General features: G+C 45.2%; 1 protein-coding gene across 1 annotated transcript in view; it reads left to right on the forward strand.

The window, feature by feature from the left end:
* The window catches only part of CCNYL1 (cyclin Y like 1), a 52833-nt gene that overhangs the window by 24364 nt on the left and 3721 nt on the right, over positions 1-24748 (forward strand). The window contains exons 5-9 of the mRNA XM_075934369.2: positions 2477-2512; positions 5003-5054; positions 13642-13761; positions 17389-17555; positions 22890-23052. Of these exons, the coding sequence (XP_075790484.1) occupies positions 2477-2512; positions 5003-5054; positions 13642-13761; positions 17389-17555; positions 22890-23052 (538 nt within the window). The remainder of the gene's footprint in view (positions 1-2476; positions 2513-5002; positions 5055-13641; positions 13762-17388; positions 17556-22889; positions 23053-24748) is intronic.

Raw genomic sequence — 24748 nt, forward strand, 5'->3', positions numbered from 1 at the left:
GGCTTTTTAAAATGTACTTTTCTCAGTGTTGCACCAAATCCAAGCAAGTGTATAAGAACAATTGTGCTGCTTTAACTATATTGTACAGCACCACTCCTATAAATGTGCTTATACCTATTTGGGCTGGGAAGTAAACTATACCAGCATAAGGGTACCTTTTGGTATAACTGTCCATTCTGGGTATTGTGCTGCTATGACAACATCAGTAAAAAATAAAATCCTAATTCATGGTTGACTATTCCTGTAGCAAAAAAGTGTAGACTAGGCTTTTCTCTGTATGCTGCACTCTGAAGAACTGCAGTGTTCTACTCAGTTCTGAACCATCCACTAGCTAAAAGCAGTGTCATTTGATTTTTAGTTTTATAAAGGATGTTGAAAAGGGGGCATAAGCTAAAAATCACCTAAGTGAAATTTTCTACCAGTAGTTACTAACTGAAATTACAACCGTTTTTTCCAGAGTTCTGACTTGGTACACATGACATTATAGTCCGCTTTACTTCTTGTCTTGTCTTTGTGGGTCTCATACAAAGTAGGAAACCAGCAAAAAAACTGACAGGGAATTTGGGCAGGTGAAATACCTGAAATGTTTGAAATTGAATCCTGTGTCTGGTCTCTGTCTCTATTAAAAGAAAATTCCTGTGGGACAACAGTGACGTCATGCGTCACTCTGTCCTGCAACTCTGCCCTCAGCCCCAAGCCGCATGGCCTCTTCTCTCCCCCATGCTCAGCTGACTAACCTGGCCTGCTGTGACTTCCGCCCCACACCTTGGGGGGCAGGGTGGGGAGAAAGCCGGGCCTGGTGCAGTGAGGCCTGGGCGTGTGGCTTCCCTCCTTCCCAGTGCTCCAGGGAGAGGCTTTGTGGTCTGCCCACCCCCTATTTCCCACCCCTTCCCAGCCCAGGAGGCTTGAGGAGAGTGCTGGGGTTCTGCCTTTACCTCTGCCTCTCCTTTCCATACAGGAGACAGGACTCTCCTCCCCTCCAACTCCCTTCAGCCACTTACTCCCTCCTTCCCTTCTCTGCCAACCTGCTCTCTGAGCTCCTCTGTCTGTAGCAGGCAGCTGCTGCTACTGCTCAGCAAGAGTGCTCTTTTCCCAGCCCATCAGCTGAGCTCCCTGGGTGGAGTTTGTTAAACTGCTGGGTGGCTGTGCAGCTTACAAGGAAACTTGCTTTCGGGTAACCAGTTCTGTTCACATCCTTAATATCCATGAAAGTTTATGCCCAAATAAATCTGTTTTGTCTTTAAAGTGTCACAAGACTCCTCATTATTTTTGTAGATACAGACTAATATGGCTACTCCTTTGAGACAGGTCCAAAGGGAGTTATGCTGAGCTGGCTTCTGGCATGCTGAAGCTTTTAAATTTTGACAGTGGTTAATCAGAACTGTATTCAATTAAGTGCCAGAGTTGTCTTTTATGATACAAGTAGGGATGTAAAAGTGTAGTTGATTAACCAATAACCTTATAGATTAATGCTGTAGACTACACGCATTCCTCTTCTCTTCTCTTCTTTTCTCTCCCTCATGCACGCACGCGCGCGCGCTCGTAACTTTTTTAGCAGGCTGGCCAGCAGCCCTGCTCAGTCCTGGCTTGCAATGGGTCTGGGACCTTCACCACTGTGGCTCTGCATTTAGAGCATATTAGGAACTGGGCAGGCAGCCCAGCTCGGTTCTGGTCACGCTATGTCTGGGAGCTCAGACTACCCCCTTGTTAGGGGTTGGTGCCACCCTGCACTGCTGCCTCTTTATCACAGGTAGCAGCACAGGGTGACAGGCAGCCAGTCCACAAGGGGAGCTGGTTTTTAAACTGTCTCCCTTTGTGGACCAGCTCCCACCAGGTACCCTGCGCTACTCTGTCTGATACAGTGGTGGCAGTGTGGAGTGGCAGGGGTCTTCTCGGGAGTGAGGCTGGAGTGCATTGGCTGCCAGCCCCACCCCCAGGGAGTATAGAGGAGTCGACTAACCGATAAGAATTCATGAGATTACTCAACTATTCAATGAACCAATATTTAACATCCCTAATACAAAGATGTATATACGTAGTTATAAAATGAGTTTAGCTAGCAAATCCGATGGTATGTCTTGTTTAACTTCTGCTCACAGGAGAGAACCAGAAGCAGGAAATGAGAACTTAAGAAAAAAATGTATTTGGGAGATGTGGTATCACTAATTTAATTTCCGCTTCAGACATAGCACACAGTCATACTTCGATTCTTGAAATCTGATTTTGTCCTGAGTAGGGCCTGTAAAAACCCATTTAATCAGTTAACTGGTTAAACAGGGATAGGTAGGGGACTGCTCCAGCCCAGCTGGTCTGGAACAGCCTCCTGCCCATGGCATGGCAGGCCTGTCCTCCTGCCATGGGTGGGGACTGCTCTGGCCAGGGCGGGCCACCAGTTAACCATTCCTATCTCTAAGCAGCATCCGTGTCATAACAGAATATGCTTCAGTAAAATAACCTTTTTCCCATTTCCTTGCAGTGTGACGCTAGCAATATACTACCACATAAAGAACAGGTGAGCACTCTCTAAACTTCTTTTTCTAGTTAAGTAAAATCACAACTGTTGCTTGTTAAGCTGTAGTTGTACAACCAAGTCATCTGAGCTGTACTGGCATAAAAGTAATTTAGCTTCAAAACTGCATACAATTTTAGGGAGCTACTGCCTTTCCTTCATCTTTATGTCCTGGGCTGATGGACCACCTTTAATGCATATGGTCAATATTATGTCAAGGGTGAAGCACGGAACTTAGTGACAGTGCTGGAAAAATATACTGAACTCCTGCTGCTGTTTTTAAGTGTACCAGCACTTGAGCTGGGCTTTGGTTTGTCTCCTAAATAATAAGAGGCTTAGATTATTACAATTTAGATGTTCATAAGAAAATGTTGCCCTGTGTACTACGTTCTGTGCAAATACCACAGATTGGCAATCACATTACATATGACCTAGTCCCTTTCCGTGGTATGCTAAATATTTGAATTGGGAAATGAATGATGAGCCTTGTAGAACATTTTGCCACTCATGAAGCTGCTGGTGTAGCTGCCATTTTAGATAATAGAAATAAAGAACATGGCCTGACTGTGCATTAAACAGTCAACAGCTTTTTATTTTTAAAGCCAGATCATGTCTCTAAGATCTGATAGCAGAGGGGTTCCAACCATCTCTCTGTCATGGGCCCTCTTTGTGAAGATTTCACTTCTGTGGAGTTGCGATCTGCTGCAGTTTTATTTTTGCTAGAGGTCTTGCCTAAGATTAACTACCTTTTGAGATAGTCTGTCCCTTTGATTATGAAGACTAGTTCATATGGGAGGCCACGAATGTCTAGCTAGCCTATACAATCTTATGAACTGCCTATCAATTCTGCCAATCAGTTATAAATAGATGAATTTGAGGTAAAAACTCAGTGGAGAGTGGACAGCACTCTACCCCTCCAGGTGGGGTGGGAGGAGGGATGCACATCATAACTCCACCCCTACAGATTTTAGACTCCTTTTTAGGGAGGGGAGACTATCCTTGAAAGGTATCCACCCTTTTTGATGGGGAAAAAATTGGGCATATTTTAACAGCATTAGCTCAGTCAGGTTAGTGTTTGAAAAACACTTTTATTGTTTATGATTTTGTATAGATTAGGATTTAAGGTATGATGTTAGCTAAGATGTTGATCCGTACCATGTCTGTTTTAGACAAGACATGCTACCTTTAAAATGTTAAACTAATCTAATTAAAGTCTAAGGGAAGCCTAAATTACAATGTGACCAGTGAACATGGCTTCAAATGTGCTAGCCTCCATTGTAAGAGACATTAAAAAGGCTTTTCCATCATGCTGGGTTAATTCAAGCTAATGCAATTGGGGGAAAAAAATACATCAGAGCCATGTCTACTAGGGGGGAAGTGTGTTTTTAAAAGCACATTAGCTAATTTGCTAAAACCCTACTGTAGCCAAGACTGTTGTAGTTTTACAAGTATTAGTTGGCTGAAGTAAATTCTGGGGAGCCAAGGTTTTATTTTTAACACATTAGCGAGTCAAAGTAAAGTGGTATTTCATTAACATGTATTAATGAATACGCCATTTTTTCCTAGTCAGGACAGGGCCAGTGGGAGCTCCCCAAGGTAGCTGCAGCCAAGACGGTCACTAGTACAATGCTTGCTGTATCTTCCCTGGAAAAACGTGCTTTTGACATTTAGATCGCTAACTTGAGTTAGCTGTTTGTAATATTCCAGGAGAGATAAGGTTCAGGTACTCTTTTGCCTTGATGCCATAAACTCCAGGTGCTGTCCTAAGCTAGTCTATAGCTATGCTGGGTGCAAATGTGCTTTCTCTGCTAGGATTTTACATCAACACTGAGGGGCAGCAGCATGGCTGGGGGCATGTGGCTCCATGGGAGCCGATGCACATGGGGAGCACGCTCAAAAGCCAACTCCCTGCATGTACCAGCTCCCACCTGTCCTCCCTTCTCAGCCAGAGCAGGGGGTGGCTCTCAGGTAGCTGCCTTCCCACCCGTGTAAACATGCAACCGCTGAAATTTTACCCTAATAAATGCATTTTATATCCCTGACACTAACTCAAGTTAGCGATTTCAATGTGAACATTTTTTTTCAGTGAAGGCCTAGCTGTAGGTCCACTGGCACTGTGCTGCCAGATCTTAGACCTGATTTTATTTAGCCACAGCATACATCGTACGTGAAGTGTTACTTCATAATGAGACGAAAGTTTTCGGTTTGGAAAAATCTATATAGTAAATTGAAGTCAGCACTAAGTCCTTTTTTCAGATGCTTAATTGAACTTCTGGTAGTGAAAACATAGCTAGCTGTTCACATGCTTGCTTTTGCTTATTAAATGTTTTCGATTGTGCAAAGTTACTTCATAATCACTTTTATGGGAGTGTAGGAAAATCATATAACACTTTTTAAAATGCTTTAATGTGGTGAACAATTTTTGAAATATCAAAAGCATTGCTTTGCTAGTAGTTACTCTCCATTGGTAAAATGCATTCTCTTGTTTGATAGAGATTCAGATAGATCATTGGATATTTTTGATGAAAAATCCCATCCTCTCACGGTAAGTATAATTTCTTGAGTCTGTAGTCACTCTTGATCCGCTCAGTGTCACACCTTGTAGTATCATTAGTGCCCACATGGATGAGAAGCATGGGGTAGTAGTCAGAGGGCCGGACAATCCTTGACAATGCCTCCATAACATCTCGGATATGGGCCCCCGGCAGACAGATGAAATGTCAGGGAGACACATGGGCGCCTCTGCCCCCCCTTAGAAAAGGGTCTCCGACCACCACTACCCTACGTTTCCTATTCGCAGTGGTGGCAGCAGACCTCCCAGCCTTGGGCTTCTCCTCCTCCGGTGTAGGAGGTGATTGCTTATCTCTTGTATAAAGAAGAGCAGTTTCCTAGTACCATGGAGGGAGGGTTCGGAGCAGGGGTGGAATAGCGCCTACTGCTAGAAGTAACCAGCTGCCACTGTCCACCCTGAGCCGTCTCCTCCTCCACCAGTGGTGTATCCACAGTCCTGTGTACTGGGACAGCTACCCTAGCTGTCTCATGAACACGGTCCACTTGGCTCCCTGGCATTTGTCTTTCTTCCATGCTGTCCCTTGGTGCCTTCCCCTTTCTTCTCCTGACCTGCCCCCCTCCCCTCAGCACAAGCCCCTTCCTCACACACCCCTTCCCCCTATTTTTCCCACCCCCCCACCTTCTGCCTTCCAGTTTGAGTCTGTGATCAGGCCTGACCCCAGACCACGTGCCAGGCCTGGAGCTGGGCCGCGCAGTTTTAAATTGTAAAGTCCCGAGCCGTGACATCACGGCACACCAGGCGTCTCCTCTCCGCTGTTGTGCTGGCGTTTGAACGCGCCGTGTATGCACTCCCTCGGATGTCTTGTGAACCTGGTGTCTCCCCTCTCAGAGGGGGTGCGCGCACCCCACTTCGGGGACCACTGTTTTAAAACACTGGTGCGGGCGCACATAATGCCCCAGCGGGTGCCATGTTGGGAACCCCTGCTCTAGGACCTTGTGTGGATGGGTGGGTCCCAGAGCTCAGGCTCCAACCTAAGTCCGAACAGCTACACTGTAGTTAAACAGCCCCTTGGTCCCTTGAGTCTGTCAGCTGGCAGGCCAGCTAAAATTGTCTAATTGCAATGTAAACGCATTCAAAGACTCCAGGGTCTTCTCTATATATTGGGGGTGGACAAACGTTTTGGCATGGGGGCTACATCTCAGTATGGAAACTATATGGAGGGTCAGAAATGCTCACAAAATGGGGGTTGGATACAGGAGGGGGCGAGAGCCCTGGCTGATGATGCCAGGGTGGAGCCTGAAATGAGTTCACAGTGCAGGAGGGTGCTCCGGGCTGGGACTGAAGGGGCTTGCTGCTGAGGCTGGCGATTGGAGTACAGGGGAGGTAAATGCTCTGGGAATGCGGGCTCCGGGGTCAGGCTGAGTCGTTTGGAGGTTGGAATTGAGGGGTTCAGGACCGGGAAGGAGGCTCAGAGCTGGGGCAGGTAGTTGGAGTGCTAGGGTTGGGCCTTTGGCTGGGGATCCAAGCTTGTGGTTGGGTTGAGGATGAGGAGTTTAGAGTGCAGGAGGACTGCCAGACAGGGATCGAAGGGTCTGGAAGGCAGCTGGGGCGGGGATCAGGCACTGCTGCATGGATGGAACAAAGCAAGACAAGGCCCTCACTTGTTCCCTAGCTTGAGTACCTGACCAGGGAAAGCTCCTGAACCCCTCCCCAACGAAAGCTCGGGGGCTGTATTAAAGGTCAGGCAGGTCAGATGCAGCCTGCGTGCTGTCATTTGTCTATTCCTGCAAAATACGTTCAGAACCAGAGACCTCACCGTCTCAGAGTGCAGTGCCACCTTTAAGACTTTAAGCCTGGTCTTGCTACTCCGATATTAAGAATCTTACATTTGGCTTTGGCCTTGATGTAGTTGGTTTGTCTTACTGAAACTGTTTTGGGATTTCCTTTAAACTCCTTTTTTGCCAGGAGTATGACTCCTTCAGGGATGGTATTGTTTAAAGAATGGACAGTTACCTTCTAATCTTGCTTTCCTGGGATCACTGCAGATTCTTTTTCTCATCTATCACCCTGCCCTCAGCCTGGAGGGGACCCTTCTGAGGTATCTGTCTAGAGCTTTGCTGTCTTTTGAAAAGTCAGTGCCTCCAATATTTGTGATTGTGGCTTATTTTGGAATGGATTTTATTTTCCTGCTAAATAGAAAGGTTCCATGGATGAGTTAGTCCCATAGTTCATGCCCTTCTGCCCTTAGGGAAAAATGACCTTTCAGAACTTGGAATTTCACTTCTCAAGCTAGGCAGCTCATGCAGAGCAGAGAAAATCTTACATGATACTTTCAGAGAAGCAGAATGGCAAGCGATTCCTACGGTTGCCAGATGGTTTAACAAAAAATACTGAAGTTCCCCCCCCCCCCCAAAAAAACACTGGGGAAAAATTCGGGGGGGGGGGCAGGAGGAGAGAAAGGGGGAGACCAAAGCTAAGCCCCACCCCAAAAAAGCACTGTGCCTTAAATGGCCCCACGCTCCTCACTTCTCCACCCCCTCCAGACGTGGCAGGGGAAAATTGTTCCCGCCAAGCTTCAATCCAAGGGAAACAGGAAATACCAGCTATTTCACATGTCCGGTATTTCCTGGGTTTTTTACCAGACAGGAGACCTAAATAATGGACAGTCCGGGTGAAAACCAGACCCCTGGCAACCCTAGGGATTCCTGTTGTATATGTAATTACTGTATGCATATACAAGAATGCACTTGATGTGCCAATAGCATTACCCATCATCTTACTTCTCCAAAATTACTTACTTCTGATCATCACTGCAAGAATATAACTCCTAATGTAAAGTCTGGATGACAGCCGTATTCTTCCTTTCATTCATCCTGGGATGCAGCCTACAAGGCCCCTGTGTTCTGGGCCAGCCCTGTCTGGCGGCAAGGAGGCACGGTAGACTGTTCCTTCCTGCTGTGCTTCTCCCATGCTCCCGGGCTGGAGCCATGTTACTGCAAACTCTTTAATGCTGTCCCTGAAATTCCCATTTGGAAGGAAATTGGGGTCAGTGCTTGCAGCTGAGCATGGGGCAGCATGTAGCCACCTGCTTTCCCTGCCCCAGCCATGGTCCCACTCTACCACCCCAGCTCTTTCCTAGACCGCACACCCCAACTGTGAGCCCCCTCCTTTACCCTAACTCCCCCTACCCCAGTAGTCTTCAGCCTTTTTAACCACAAGATCACTGTTTCAGTGTAAGATCTATCTCAGCCCCAAATACCCTTTTCCGGCTTCCTTCCTGCCCCCACTCCACCCCTTCTCTGAGCCCTCACCCTGCTCACTCCCTCCCGGAATCTCATTCACTTTCACCAGGCTGGGGTTGGGGTGCAGGCTCTGGTCTTGGGCCGAGGGGTTCGGAGCATGGAAGGAATGGAAGGAGATGCCCTGAAGGTCGGGAGGTGGAGCAGGCTCTGGACTGGCCTAGGGGATAGGGTATTTGCCTGAAGAGCGCAGGATTAGGGGCTTGAGTCCTGGCCACCCTGGAAGCAGTGGAACAGACAACACCAGCTGCCCCCAGGCTGGAGCTGGCTCCCACAGGAGGAAGGCAGGATAAGGGACCCTCTCAAGGTAGGGAGGTGTGGTGGGTTCCGGAGGGGGAAGAACAGGGCCCGGTAGCCAACACCAGCTGCCCCAGGGATGGAGCTGGCTCCTGCATGAGCAGGGCTCGACAAATTAGTCAATCTGTTTGCCCGGGGCGGGTAGATTTTAAGCCGGCACGGCGCCGCAGCGCGATCAGCGTATGTGCAGCGTGCCAAATCGTGCGGCTGGTGAGCAGGGCTCGCTGCAGCTTGTCAAGCCCTGTACATGAGGAAGGCAGGATAAGGGACCCTCTGAAGGTAAAGAGGTAGGGTGGGTTTTGGAGTGGCCTAAGAATTGGCTGGGTAGCGCAGGCTGGTGGGCTTGAGTCCAGTCACCACTCGGCATCCAAGGTCCTGCCCCCCACGTACCCTGGGAGTGACCAGACAGCCATGACAGGATAAGAGACCCTCTGACAGTGGGGGGGGGTGGGTTCTAGTGTGGCCTAGGGGATACGGCATTTGCCTGGGGAGTCTTGTCTTGTCCCAGCCCTCCATCCACCCTGGGCTCATCGGGGCCGCCAACACAGGCTGCCTCTCACATGGAACAAGCTCCCGCATTAGGAAGGCAGGATAAGGTAGGGAGGTGGGGTGGGTTGTGGTGCGGCTTGGGCAAGAGGGAGTTTGTTCGGGGAGTGCAGGATGCTGGGTTCAAGCTCAGTCCCCACCTCCACCCACCCTGGGAGTGATCAGACAGCCAATGCTGGCTGTCTCGGGATGGCTCAAACTCCCACACGACGGACCCTCTGAAGTTAAGGAGCTGAGGTGGGTCCCTGAGTGGACTAGAGCAGTGGTCACCAACCAATAGATGGGGATCTACCAGTAGATCTTAGAGCCGTGGTCACCAACAGGTCGATCGCGATCAACTGGTCGATTGCAAGGCCTTGACCAGTCGATTGCAAGGCAACCGCCCTTTTCCCTCCCTCCCCCATTTTCCACCCACCCTCGAGAAGCCCCAGTACTTACCTCAAGCGAAAATGGGGGTAGCATTTCCGGGAGTTCTGGAAGTGGTGCTGGCTACTTTGCCAGGCGCGCTACGGGAGGGGGCCCTGGCTCCGGAAGAGGAGCATGGTGACTTCCTTGCATCAGCGCAGAAGGTGTGAGTTCTCCCTGGGGCAGGCGCGCGTGGGGTTTCCCAAGGCTTGTGGATGTGAGGGTGCAGAAATTTGGGTTGGGGTATGTGAGGGGCTCAGGACAGGGGGTTCCAGTGTATCAGATCTAGGGTCTGGGGAAGGGAGAATGCAGGAGTGGTTATGGCCAGATGGGGGCTTCGCCCCATTTGGGGGTTTGTTGGCCAGGCTTCATTTTTAAATAAAATATTATGTCAAACACAAAATGTTTCAGTATTGTCTTTATTAATAAGAGGGGCCTTTTTTGAGTCAGGGGTCACTGACCCCCAGAAAAATAATTTGGGACCACACAAGTGAGATGCAAAAAAAAAAACCCTCCAAAACCCCCCAAGCATTATGGGGGGGGCCCCCAAATGAGACACCTCACTCCCCTGGCACTCCATCAGAGTGTACTGAGGGAATTGGCATATGTCATTGTGGAGCCTTTGGCCATATCTTTGAAGACTCGAGATCAGGAGAGATCCCGGATGATTGGAAAAAGGCAGATGTGCCCATCTTTTAAAAAGGGAAGAAGGACGATCCAGGGAACTACAGACCAGTCAGCTTTACCTCAGTCCCTGGAAAAATCATGGAGGGGGATCCTCAGGGGATCCTCAAGGGATCCTTTTGAAGCACTTGGAACAGGGGAAGGGGATCAGGAATAGTCAGCATGGATTCACAAAGGGCAAGTCATGCCTGACCAATCTGATTAGCTTCTAGGATGAGGTAACTGGCTCTGTGGATATGGGAAAGTCAATGGATGTGATAGACCTTGACTTTAGCAAAGCTTTTGATACAGTTTCCCACAATATTCTTGCCAGTAAGTTAAGGGACTATGGATTGGATAAATGGACTGTAAGATGGATAGAAAGCTGGCTAGACTGTCAGGCCCAAAGGGTAGTGATCAACGGCTCAATGTCAGGTTTGGGGGGTTGGTTTCTAGCAGAGTGCCCCAAGGATCTGTTTGTTTTGTTCAACATCTTTATTAATGACCTGGATGAGGGGATGGATTGCACCCTCAGCAAGTTTGCAGATGACACTAAGCTAGGGGGAGAGGTAGATACGCTGGAGGGCAAGGATAGGTTCCAGAGTGACTTGGACAGATTAGAGGATTGGGCCATAAGAAATCTGACAAGGTTCAACAAGGATAAATGTAGAGTCCTGCACTTGGGATGGAAGAATCCCAAACATTGTTACAGGCTGGGGACCGAATGACTAAGTAGCAGTTCTGCAGAAAAGGACCTGGGGGTTACAGTGGGTGAGAAGCTGGATATGAGTCAACAGTGTGCCCTTGTAGCCAAGAAGGCTAATGGCATATTAGGATTCATTAGGAGGAGCATTGCCAGCAGATCCAGAGAAGTGATGATTCCCCTTTATTCGGCTCTGGTGAGGCCATATGTATAGTATTGTGTCCAGGTCTGGGCCCCCGCTATAGAAAGGATGTGGATGCATTGGAGAGGGTCCAGTGGAGGGTGACCAAAATAAGGGGGCTGGAGCACATGACCTATGAGGAGAGGCTGAGGGATTTGGGTTTGTTTAGTCTGCAGAAGAGAAGAGTGAGGTGGGATTTGATAGCAGCCTTCAACTTCCTGAAGGGAGGTTCCAAAGAGGCTGGAAAAAGGCTGTTCTCAGTAGTGATGGATGGCAGAACAAGGAGCAATGGTCTCAAGTTACAGTGGGAAAGGTCTAGGTTGGATATTAGGAAAAACTATTTCACTAGGAGGGTAGTGAAGAACTGGAATGGGTTACCCAGGGAGGTGGTGGAATCCCCATCCTTGGAGGTTTTTAAGTGACAAAAGCCCTGGTTGGGTTGATTTAGCTGGGATTGGTCCTGCCTTGGGCAGGGCTGGACTTGATGACCTGCTGAGGTCTCTTCCAGCTCTAGGATTTTATGATTCCAGGCCAAATTAATTCTTCTGCGTTCCAGGGTTAGTGGCATTAGTGGGCCCCTCTGTAATCTGAGGTGGGGCCAAAAATGAGAAATCCAGTGTGCGGAACAGGGCTGCCAGTGAGTTGGATAGGGATGGGGGTACAGAATCTGGGTGGAAATAGGGTACAGGAGCAAGCTGGGGGTAGGTGTCTGGCTGGGAGGGGGCAGGAGCAAGGTGTTGGGGGAGGGGGAGGAGGAGGAGGAGTCGGAGTCCAGCCAGGGGGCACGGTGCTGATGGTAGTCGGGCCGGGGCAAGGTGCTGGTGGGGGTTTGGTCAGAGGGTAGGAGCAGGGTGCTATTGGGGATCTGGCTAGGGGGCAGGATGGTGGTGGGGGCTGGAGCGGGGGGCAGGGTGCCGGTGGGGGTCTTGGGTGGGGGAAGGGGACAGGGACAGCTCGGGCCAGTACTTGGGGATTCTGCAGCTGTGAGCCAGGTCCAGGAAGTGCATGGGCTGCTCTGCCTTCCCCCAAACAGCCAGCGCGTTTCCCGAAATGCCGGTCCGTCGTGTGCTGGGGCCTTCTTTCCCCTTGCTGCCTTCCTGCGGGGTGGGGGGGGCAGAGAGTAGGAGTCCAGGGACCATGTCATGCGCACTATCACGGGGAGCTGAGGAGGAGGGTGTGCACTGCCTGAGAGTTGAATCTAGTGCAGTCCCATGACTCCTCCTACTCTCCCTCCCCCCCGCCGCTCCCCAGCGGAGGAAGGCAGCAGGGGGAAGGAAGTCCCTGGCACATGATGAACCCGGTGTTTTAGGTGCTGCGCTGGCTGTTCAGGGAGGGGGAGTACTGCGCACTTCCTGGACCTGGTGCGCAGCTCAGAACTTCCCACCCCACAGGAAGTCTGCGCTACCTCCATTGTCGCTGGAGGTAGCGTCCGTGCAGGGTGGTTCTTGGGGGTTGGAGGGAGAGCGAGGAGGGCCCCTGAAAGCCTCACAATCAACTGGTTGGTGGCCACAGACGTAGGACGATCAAAACTCCTTTACACTAAGCTTTCCTTCATCTGCGGTCAGAGAACATGGCCAGTGGACATAAGTACAGTACGGTCCTGAGTAGTAAATAAGGAAACATGCTCCCATTCCTTTGTCCTGATTCATGCAGATCAGGACCAATGTAAATCAGAACACGTTCTCTAGTTAGGGTAATGCACATTAGGGATGTTAATGAACGTCTATTTGTGTAAACACAAGACCTCTGGATTATATGCTGGGGAGGCTTGAAAGTGCTTTCCCCGCATGTACAGGCAGCTCTGCAGGAGCCAGTGCTTGTGAAGCTCTTGCCTCCCCTGCTGCTGCCTCTGTAAGGTTCTGTGAGCCGGCATGTGTGTATCCGCTCCCCATCCCCACGCAGAGGCAGCAGTGCAAGGGGGGGTGGCAGGTGGCTCCATGTGAGCTGATGCTTGTGGGGAGCTGGCTTTTAAGTTGGCTCCTCCTGAGCACCAGTTCCCACCTGCCCTCTCCACACTGCTGCTTCTGTGGGAGGCAGCAGTGGGCGAGGGGGCAGGTGGCTCCATGGGAGCCAGCAGGTGCAGATAGCTTAAAAGCTGGCTCCCCACAGGCACCGTGCCCCCCCCCCCCCCACTCCGCTGCCTCTGATACAGAGGCAGGAAGGAGGGCTTCATGTAGCCATGTGATAAGCCCAGATTTACTGGTTAACTGAGTACACGCTAACTTCTCTAATGCATATCCAGAACAATGGATAAGGGGAAGGGTATATCGAGGACTCCCTTTAGGAGCAACATGTGAATTCAATCTGGACTGCAAAAGACCAGGTAACATTTTTTTGTTAGAGGACTCTCCTGATATTTACCAGCGCTGCTATCTATTTTGAGTAGGATTTTGTTCCTTCTCTTTCCAAGCAGAGGCTTGGGTACATTTGCCTTTCAGATTGGTAAAAGGGAACAAGTGTATTGCTGTAAAAAGCAGTCCTAGGTTTAGTTGTACAGTGACTAACTCTAGGGACTTTCTGTTTCAGCGGGAAGAAGTTCCAGATGACTACTACAAGCATGACCCTGATCACAAGCACATTTACCGTTTTGTACGGACGCTTTTTAGTGCAGCGCAGCTGACGGCTGAATGTGCAATAGTGACGCTGGTAAGATATGCTCTAGCATTTAGTTCAACCTGTAAAAAATCCTTTTTGATTGAACAAGTTGATTAAGCTTTGCTAAATACAAGAAATGTAAATTGCAAAAGGAGTCTGACTGGATGAAAGGCAGATATAACTGCAAATTGGTGTTTATCAGTCAACAGTAAAATACAGTTAATCATTTTTCTAATGTCAGTTCCTTTCCTGTATATGAATTCGGCAAGGTCTAGTCAGTTTGTAAAATGAGCCATTTGTTTCAATATTAGAATGCTAATGAAAAGTGAATAGTTACTAATGAAATGCAATTAGAGGGGAATGGGGATGTGGTTATGGTGATTTAACTACTGGGCCACTGGTTGAATCTGGCCTCTGTCAGCAGCGATTAGAAGCAACCGCTGTTGAATGGCTGTTTGCTGGCGAATAAGAGCCATGTGGCTTCTGTATAATTCTTAAGGGAAATATTCACATTAGAAAATTATTGTCCTTATAGCACAGATGCCTAGAGCTGAATGGACCAAACAGCTGTCTGAATCCTAGAGGCACTATGAAGCTGCTCATGTGTATACCACATGGGCAGCAATACAAGGAGTATTTTGGTTCCCAGGACTATCAGGCATGTCAACTTAAACTTCATGTATAGACTTTGCTAGTTACCTTGATTGCAAAAGTAGCAATGATCTTCCTTTACAAGGTGGCTAAAGACAAGTGGCGTTTGATATGTCTCATTTCACTTGAGGTATGCAGGGAAAATCCACTCACCAGTGGTATGTCAGATAACTTCCTCGGAGAGCAGTGAAACTGCGCAAGAGGGCCAGTGTAGACAACACGGTATTGTTTTGCGCAAAAAAGCCCCGATCGCAAAAATGGCGATCGGGGCTTTCTTGCGCAAAACTGCGTCTAGATTGGTATGGACGATTTTCCGCAAAAAGTGTTTTTGAGGAAAAGCGTCTGTGCCAATCTAGACGCTCTTTTCCGCAAATGCTTTTAACGGAAAAACTTTTCCGTTAAAAGCATTTGCGGAAAATCATGCCAGTCTAAACATAGCCATCATGTCATATTTTCTCTGTTCCTGCATATGGTACTCAAAGGGTGGTGAAGTTATTTGCTGCGAGGAGAAACAAAATGTTGTTGTGTATGGTAGACTTAATACAAATCGAGCCTCTTTTGTCCGGCACCCTTGGGACCTGAGTGGTCCCAAACCACGGACAAGGGGAGATCAATGCTCCCTACCCAGGTGTAGGGTTGTGCTCCTGGACAGGGCTGCATCTCCCACCGTGCCAGTCCTGGACAGGGCCAGCCCTGCTGCCTCCAACTCTGGCCAGGCCTGCACCCTTCACGGCCATGGCTAAGGCTGCATGCCTAGCTGCTAGCCCTGCTGACTCCAGCCCTGGCTAGGGCTGTGCACTCTACCACCAGTCCCAGCCAGGACTGCGCTCCTGACTGCCAGCCCTGCTGCCTCCTGCCCCGACCGAAGCTGTGTTTTGCAGCATGCCAGTCTCAGCAGGACTGTGCTGCTGGCAGCACTGGCTGGGGCTGTGCTCCCCACCATGCCAGCCCCGCTGGGGATGTGTTCCCCACCATCAGCCCAGCTCGGGCTGCAATTCTGAAACTGAGCAGCTGGGGCTCTCTGGTCCAGCAATAGCCGATGTTGCTCGACCAGAGAGTCCCAGATTTCAGAGGTTCAACCTTTTACAGAAATTGGGAGTGTAGAGGGAAGGTTTAGTTTTGGGCCACCACCCTAAACAGTAGAGTACTTAGAGTTGGGAGAATTAACTCCTTTTCCCTTCCATCAGGTGAGGATTCATAAAATGTATATTAGCCAGAGACTGATGTGAAAGATAGAGCTCCTAAGTGAATTGAGGAACTGCACACTGGTGAGAATACCAGCAGCAGAACCTTCTTGCCATTGCAATGCTGCAGTACCTCCTCCTATTTTATCAATATTCAGCTGTTCAGTTTACATCTCGGACTAGTAGCTGCTTCCAAGTATGTTTGATATGGTCTTAAAAAAGACCCATCCAAAACCTACACCTAATCTTGTGTCCTTGCCGTGTGACTTTGAAAAGGGGAACAGGTAAAGAAACTGAAGATAGAGACTGATTGTCCAAAAAATGTCCTAACCTACATAATTACTGAGGATGTGGGCTACTGAAATGTGGGCTTTAGTTGCCTGCTAAGACTATGGTAATTTAAATTTTCACATCTAGGCTAGGAAGAAATAGTGCAGAAGATGAATAAAGAGGGTAAGGTTTGCAACCAAAAAGATAACAAAAGTGAGTGTGTCATGGAAGCAAATTCTTAAAGTTTAAAAACAATGATTTTAATAAAACTGTGACTGAGAAGGCTAAATAACTATTGAGCTATTGAAACTCTGCAAGCCTTTTGTGTTGCTTTCCTAAAGCATGCAGGCATTTTCACAGGGCAGGCTGGTGTCTGACATCAGGCATTCTGCCTAATACTAATATTCAGAAATTAGCCTCTGAAGATCTTTTCTGAAGTTTGTTTTTTAAAAAGTGGACTTCTGCCAGTAGGTGGCTCTGTTGGCTGTGGAAAAACTGTGGGGTTCCAGTCTAAAACTACAAGTAGACAATTAACTCCTTATTTGAGTCCATTTTTTTCCCATTCAGAAAAGACTTATGAAAAGTATTGAAAACATATTGGCTACGTCTACACTGGCCCCTTTTCCGGAAGGGGCATGTAAATTTCAGCAGTCGTCGTAGGGAAATCCGCGGGGGATTTAAATATCCCCCGCGGCATTTAAATAAGTGTCCGCCGCTTTTTTCCGGCTTTTAAAAAAGCCGGAAAAGAGCGTCTACACTGGCCCCGATCCTCCGGAAAAAGTGCCCTTTTCCGGAGGGTCTTATTCCTACTTTGAAGTAGGAATAAGACCCTCCGGAAAAGGGCCTTTTTCCGGAGGATCGGGGGCAGTGTAGACGCTCTTTTCCGGCTTTTTTAAAAGCCGGAAAAAAGCGGCGGACACTTTTATTTAAATGCCGCGGGGGATATTTAAATCCCCCGCGGATTTCCCTACGACGACTGCTGAAATTTACATGCCCCTTCCGGAAAAGGGGCCAGTGTAGACATAGCCATTGAGGCTGCAGTTTTCTCCAAGCTCCTATATCCACTTGTGAATGGAATTTTAATTCTTGATTTAAAAGTATTTTTAATTTTTTTTCTATAAAAGAGACAGCTACTTGGGACATGTAGTCCTGGAGTAAATCTGTATGTCACTGTCAAAAAAGCAGTGTTAGTAAGAAAACAGTTGAGATTTAAGCTGCTGGGACTGTTAGGAACTGTATGAAAGGAGGTAGGAAATCCATTTGAAACTGAAAGCTTTGTACTTGAAGCTTTGTCACCATCTACCTCTCAATGTGGCCAGCTGAGATGTGAGTGCAGCACTCATTGAGGGGTGAGAGTTGTGCTAACTGTATGTTTCATGCAGATTGAAGTGGAGATGTGACCTGAAGGAAAAGTCTGAATGCTAAAATTCAGAAATAGCTACTAATTCTGGTAGCTTAATAGATATTAGATAAATAAATGAAATATCTGATGACGTCTAAATCTGACTGAATTCTTATTGTTTGGTACTCAAACTTCAGTTGAGCTGTCCTAAGTTGAATTCTCTTTCTGTAGGTTTACTTGGAAAGACTCTTAACCTATGCGGAAATTGACATCTGTCCTAGTAACTGGAAAAGAATAGTTCTAGGAGCTATTCTGCTGGCTTCTAAGGTTTGGGATGATCAGGCTGTGTGGAATGTGGATTACTGCCAAATATTGAAGGACATTACGGTTGAGGACATGTAAGTTGCAAGTTTGGTCAATTTGCTGCTTTCTTAAACAGTGTTTTTGGAGAGCTGCCATTTATTGTAAAGTTATCTGTTCTAAGGCCAATTATTCAGTATAGAGAATTGAACTAGTTCATGTTGTCAGGCTTTATTCTCATGAATAAACAGAGAAACTCAGAGTAAAAGCATTATGTTAAAACAAGTCCACATTGGTACGATAAGTAACTTGGATTACTACACTTTCACTTTTAAACTTAGCCACCTGTCTACACTGGCCGCGAGTACTTGTGCAAGAACGCTGACGTCCTAATGTATAAAATCAGGGCTTCTTGCGCAAATACTCTGACGCTCCCGCTCAGGGATAAGCCCCCTTGTGCAACTGTTCGTGCGCAAGAGGCCAGTGTAGACAGGTAACATTAATTTCTTGTGCAAGAAAGCCCAATGTTTAAAATGGCCATTGGAGCTTTCTTGCGCAAGAGAGCGTCTACACTAGCACAGATGCTCTTGTGCAAAAGCACATCTTTTGCACAAAGGCACATGCCAGTGTAGACACTCTCTTACTCAAATACTCTAATGCAAAAACTCTTGTGTTAAAGAGTATTTGCACAAAATTTTGCCAATATAGACGTAGCCTAAATGTTTGCTGTTTGCCATTTACACTTCCCTTAGCCTGGATAATGAAAAAGCTATTTAGTTACTAATGATCACTTCTGGGTTTCCATTTGCTTGTCTAATGCACAAATTTGGTTTATAGACATAATGGGCATTTTTACAAAAAAAAATCCAAAACAAAAAATTTAAATGAAATTTAAAGAATTGAAAGGATTTTTTTTAAAGAACTTTTGGGATTATTTTTGATTTCTCACTCCTGCATCCATCTTCCAGCTTTCAGCCAAGTGAAGAGAACTCCCCTCTAACTATTCCAGAAGTAGGTATCTTTTGCCGGAATCTACTGTGGAATGTAGGCATAATCTATTACTGTGACTTTTTTTCAGAATGAGTTCTTGAAAACACTTTCCCGCGGTCCCTGCAGTCAGTTGTTCATCTGTATTGCTCATTTTAAGGCTTTGCACAGATGTTGAGCAGAAGTTCAAGGATCTATGAGAAGATGGATGGAACCTCTTTTGGGCAAAAGTTAAAAGCTAATTGCAGTTGCTAAGCTCCGTCATTCAATCCTCTTCCAATAAATTACAGAATAAAGATAAAGGCCACCAGCTTTTAGTTTCACTTTACACCTCAGTAGGCTCTCTCGGAGAGCATTGTCAAAACTGCACTTTTGTATTTCTTAGTTAATCTTGGTTTTATATCTTCTCAATTATTTATTATATCTAAGCACTACAGAGGATCCACGCAACATTTTACATAGTGAACTTCACACTGGATTCAGTGCATCGCATCTCCCAGGTTCTAGTTTGTTCTTCTGTGTGTACATTTTTTACTTAACAGCCTGATAGTTATAATTCCAAGAACATGCTCATCTTACTCGGTATAAGACAGCAGTATTTGCTATAGCAATAGGTCTCTGGTTTCTTTCTCAGTAGTAGATTAAGAAGGCAGAAATGTGAAGTACATTACATATGTTCCCTAAGCACTGGTCCTTTGATTCAGCCTCAGACTAGGACTCAAAATTTGACCTATAGGTTTTCCAGGATTTTTTTTATTTTTTGAGTACCAGGGCCACATACTTCTCCAAGTGGGTTGTGCCCACAAAAGCTGGAATACCATCTACATTTTTTGTTAGTTTCTAAGGTGGTGCAGGACTCGTCACTGTTTAAGTTTTTTCAGTTACAGATTAACATGGAGGAGACAAGTTGAATTGGTGTTCTTTTAGCAGAAACAGGCTGTGATAATTACCATTCATCTTCCCTCAGGCTATGTCTAGACTGCAAGCCTCTTTCGAAAGAGAGCGTCTAGACTGCACGCGGAATTTCGAAAAAGCAAGCCACTTTTTCGAAAGAAAGCACCCAGTGAGTCTGGATGCTCTCTTTCTAAAAAGCCTGTTTGCTTTCAAGAACGCCTTCTTTCGAAAGAGCACTTTCAAAAGAAGGCGTTCTTCCTCGTGGAATTAGGTTTACCACCGTCGAAAGAAAAGCCGCATTCTTTCGATTTAATTTCGAAAAAACACGGCTGCAGTCTAGACGCAGGTGAAGTTTTTTTGAAAAAAGGCTACTTTTTTCGAAAAAACCCCTGAGTCTGGACACAGCCTCAGAGTGCTCATCTACATTAATGGCATTTTTGAAATATTTCACACAGGTATCACTGGTACAACTGAACTGGTAATGGCAATGCTGGGCAATCCTGCTGATTACTAACGGCATCTCATCTTTTAACCGTGCTACGAGTAAATTTAGGGCTGAAAATTAATTAATGTTTAAAGACATTTTTTCCCGAACACAAACAATTGCTGAGTTGAGGGTTCTGTGCTCTTTTTATTAATGCACCTTTTTGATCAAATCTCTCATTCACGTGGGAAAAGTATATCCTTTGGATTGAAAGAAGCTGGCATTCTACTTTGTGGCTTAGTTCCACTCTGGGTGTTGGCCCCTGCTTGAAACTAGCTTAGAAGTTTGAGCTTGGAGTTTGTGCAGAACTGATCCCATTGTGATGGCCTAATGTGATCTAGGTCTTTAGAAAACTGCTACAGAAAAGTGACTTTCTCGTCTAACCCAACCTAACTTAGGTCCAACTTGATTTGATAGTGTCCCTTTAATTGGTAGTTAGCAATCTCTTTATTTGCCAGTATTAGCTGTTCTGCTATTAATTCCTACCACTGAAAAAGTTTAAGTCCTTTTGTATGTTAATCCTAATGAGCAAAGTACTTGGAAAAGAATTTCAGAAATGGTCATGTTCTGGTGTTGGAGACAGCCTTGTAGTAAGTACTAAGTTAGAAGCAAATGTTAAGCTGAACCTTATTGTTTGCAACTTTTATTTTCCAAACACGTGGGCCATGTCCACTCTGATTTTAATCAAAGAATTTTCAAAATGGGAATCTTACCCATGGGTCCATACTAGAATAATTATACCGCTTTAGTTATTCTGTTGGTATATTTCCCTGTAAAGACAAGCCTTCAATCAGTTTAGAAATGGATCTTACTAAATTGGTGCAACTCCTTGTACGAACAGTCTTTAATCAGTTTGGTGCGACTTGTGTGTGTGGATAAAGCCTTTCGCACTCTAAAGCTGTTAGACTTAGTTGACTCCTAGTAGCCTGTATGCATCATTTTCTCTGAGATGAAATTTACAAGATCTAGGATTGTGATTGATCTTTCACACCCCTACCTACTTACCTGAGAGTAGTCATTGCAGAACTGATGAAAAGGATGTTTTATATTTCTATAGAAACATCATAAACCAAGTAGGAAGTACTACAGAAGAAGGCATATTACAGAAATAAATTCACTTTCCCCTATTTATAACTTTTCTGAAGTGCTAATTTTGCAGTGTGCTAATTTTGTACTTGGGGTCCCAAATGTGGTGTTCAGCTGTTAGAAAATAGCTTTTTGGGACTAAAGAAAACTTTAGATAATGGTGATAGAAATGTAGCCGTGTTAGTCTGGGGTAGTTGAAGCAAAATGCAGGACAATGTAGCACTTTAAAGACTAACAAGATGGTTTATTAGATGATGAGCTTTCGTGGGTCTGGCCCACGAAAGCTCATCATCTAATAAACCATCTTGTTAGTCTTTAAAGTGCTACATTGTCCTGCATTTTGCTTAGATAATGGTCACTTTCTAAAGAGTACATGAATTTAATTTTGATATGAAAAGCAGATGCAGAGGCAATGTGACATTCTGCATATTGTCGCTTTTTCTCACCTCAGTCTTCCCAGCAAAGTTTGGACTGAAATTAATTTAATATTCAGAAGCCCTTCTTTACTGTAAACTTTTCTGCTTTGATGGTGTTTGTCTCCAATCAGTGACAAAATTAACCATGCAGCTGCTAATCCTGTGAACTACATTGTGTGAAGGAGGGAACATACTGTTCATTCTTTTGGCTACCTACATTGGTAAATAAAGCACGTGGGCATTATGCTTTTGCTGTTTTTTTTTTAAACCACTATTAATAGACTTGTTAATCCTATGAAGTATTGTATTTTTTATACAATTAAAATGTATTAGTGTAGCAAGAACAAAAGGGGTGATGAAGAGCATTTATTCATGGGATAAATCAAGCTCTGATCAGCTGATCATCAAAACATCTGATTTACATTTCTATAGGCTTATGACCATATGAACAGGAAATTAATTTTGGCAGTAGGTTCAATGGGACTCAAGTCCACCCTGCTAGAAACAAACGCAAAGCTGCTATTCACGTTATGAGACCAGTTATCCAACAAAGACACAACTAGGATGATTCTTCAATTTGTTTTCCCTCTCTGGTGGGTAAAACATCAATCTTAAAAGCTTCCAAAAATAAGGAATAACTTACTGAGTTTTAGGTGACTTATCTTTTGAATTGCATAGAGTTTGTTTGTTCGTATGCTCACTTGTGTAGTCTTTGGAACTGTGGTGCTGTTCTAAGTATTGAACGGAATTGTGTATTCCAGGTACCAGTTTATTTTTAGAATAATTTTTTTAAAATTCTGGTTGTTAAACATCTGTCTCTGACATCTGCAATAGCCACAGAAAGTTTTTCTCTGTATAACAGGCTGCTTCCTACCCACACCCTCCAAATATTTTGGACACTACAAATAGTGAAGTGAGTCTCAACTAGCGCCTGTGCTTTTTGACAAAGTACTTTGTTACACTGCCTAGTGCTATTGAGAGAGAAATTCCTTTCCCCACCTAATGCTGCTTATTTATTTATTTTTTGGAGATGAATCTATGTTGCCTCAAGAGGCTTTTTTCCTTGGAGATAATAGCAGCAGCTCTTCATAGATCCATTTGTTGCCGTGGTGATATGACTACTCCTTTTGTTGGTCCCCTCTACTTCAATAAACCCCCTTCCTGTTATCAGCCCAGTGAAAATGTCTGCAAGTTCTTCAGAGCTAATAAAGAGCATACATCATTCCTTTCATCTGATTGCTATAGTGGGACCTTATGAGAGAATGAGACTAGAGTAGGAATTGTACAGCTGCACTAATGGAAGTCTGAAGAATGAACCTTCGAAGTCAGAGTGAGTGTGCAACGGTGCAATTACCTTTCTCCCAAAGCTGAAGGTGCTGAGATTCAGAAGTCATACCTTGTTTTGAGTACTAGTGAATTAATCTATTGCTTTTTGAAAACAATAGTATATAATTTGAAGGACTGTTGTTAAATTGGTAATTGTGAAAATGACTTGTGGTCTGTTCAGCTTGACTTGGTGCTGATGTTGAATCCCATTTCTTTGTTTCCCTGCTATACCCTTTTAGGAATGAGATGGAAAGACACTTCTTGGAGCTGCTGCAGTTTAATATCAATGTTCCTGCCAGTGTTTATGCCAAATACTACTTTGACCTTCGCTCCTTAGCAGATGACAACAATCTGAGTTTTCTGCTGGAGCCTCTTAGTAAAGAGAGAGCACAGAAACTGGAGGTAATAGGTTAAGACTTGGTGAGCTGGGCACTCCTCTGTCTGCATAATAACAGCATCTCTGGCTAATTGTATTATGTGGTGATTAGCAAAACTAAAAAGCTTTTAGAGTAGTATATTAGAGCGGGTTGACCCCTTAATAATGGGTGTTATCACATGTAAAACACACTGGTGCTTTGTAACATAAGCAGATATACTGAGGAGATGGAGGAAGAAAGGCTATAGTCTGTTTGGGTGGCTTAATAAAACATGAGGTATTAGTTTCTGGAACTGTAGTTTGGCTAGGCCACTTAATAGTAAAAGCTGTATCTATAATGGACTGTTTTCTGTCTTTCCCTTATTCACATCTCCTTTCCAAGCATACTAAAACATCCTATTCAAACCTGTTTAAATTATACTGGCTGTGGGTTTCCATAGCACCCAGCTCCTTTTGGCTTTAAGGGAGTTCTTAATGTTCTTAATTGTGATTTATTAAAGTGGATGTTTAGTAGCAACTGAAGGTAGCAGTTTCATTTAACAACTTTAAAAAAAAGTGAGCTAACATCTCTTTATCAATGACAAGCACTGTTTTATGAATAATCTGAAATACCCACTTTAAATGCTATATACTATTACTGACCCTGCAAAAACTGGCTAGTAAAAATACTCCCTGCTAAAGAGTCCTTGTGACTGCCCAAGAGCTCCATTACTGTTCTCTAGTATTCAAGTTCACTTATTTTAATTAAGTTTTGTGCTGTGAAAAGCGAGATCTTCTTTGTGATTTGTTTTAACATGATACTGGAAACCCCAGGCAAAAATTCTGTCAGGGTCCACTTACTGAGTTCTGTCAGGGCTCTTTCTGAGAGAGATACGTTGACTATCATGCATTTTGGTCTTTAATTTGAGACCTTAAAAACAGACTCTGTGTAGACACTAAAAAGTCAGAGAGCCCTTTCTCCATAAGAATTTTGCTACATTATTCTCAGGCCAAACCATTTTTCATCCACATCCCAAAAATTGTGCAGCATGCTAGGTTCTTATGCTTCTGAAATGTAGTCATTTGTGAAATGGAGATAATCAGTATAATTCTTCAATCCTTTGAAATGATAGGCACTATATGCCTAAAAATGGAGCTATACTTTTCTTTGGGGCTTTTTGTTTTTGTTTTAAACCTTTAAGTAATGTTAAAGCTAACCGCTTATGTGATGACAGTGCAGCTTTGGACAGGAATCTTATTTTAGTTTGCATTTGTACAGCACCTAGCACAACATGGTCCTGGTCCAGGATGGGGGCTTCCAAGCACTACTGTATTACAGATAATACATACATTGTTTATATTCCAGTACTTTGATAATACTATTCTGAAGAAAATAGTTCACAATTTGTCCAGCATATAAGCAAAAGTGGATGACTTATGAACAGGTGTGAGCCTCAATTTTGTACTTCCGTTGCTAATATTTGGGAGCCAGTTATTCAATATGACTTCACTGAATTATTCTCAGCACAGTATACCATTTGCTACTGCATACTCACTCTTGTGTGAGTGTGTGTATATATGTGTAAAAATTGTAATTGTGTTTAAATCAGGGTATGCAATAAATAGTTTTCAAAGTATGTGCTTAAATTTCTAACTTTAAAGATAAAGCTGCTTTTGGCTTAAAAACTCAAAAAGGTCAGTTTGGGAGCTTGTCTTATGTAGTGAATTAATGTTTCAGTGGAT

Source organism: Pelodiscus sinensis, chromosome 7, assembly GCF_052426305.1.
Source record: "Pelodiscus sinensis isolate ZL-2025 chromosome 7, ASM5242630v1, whole genome shotgun sequence".
NCBI lineage: Eukaryota > Metazoa > Chordata > Testudines > Trionychidae > Pelodiscus > Pelodiscus sinensis.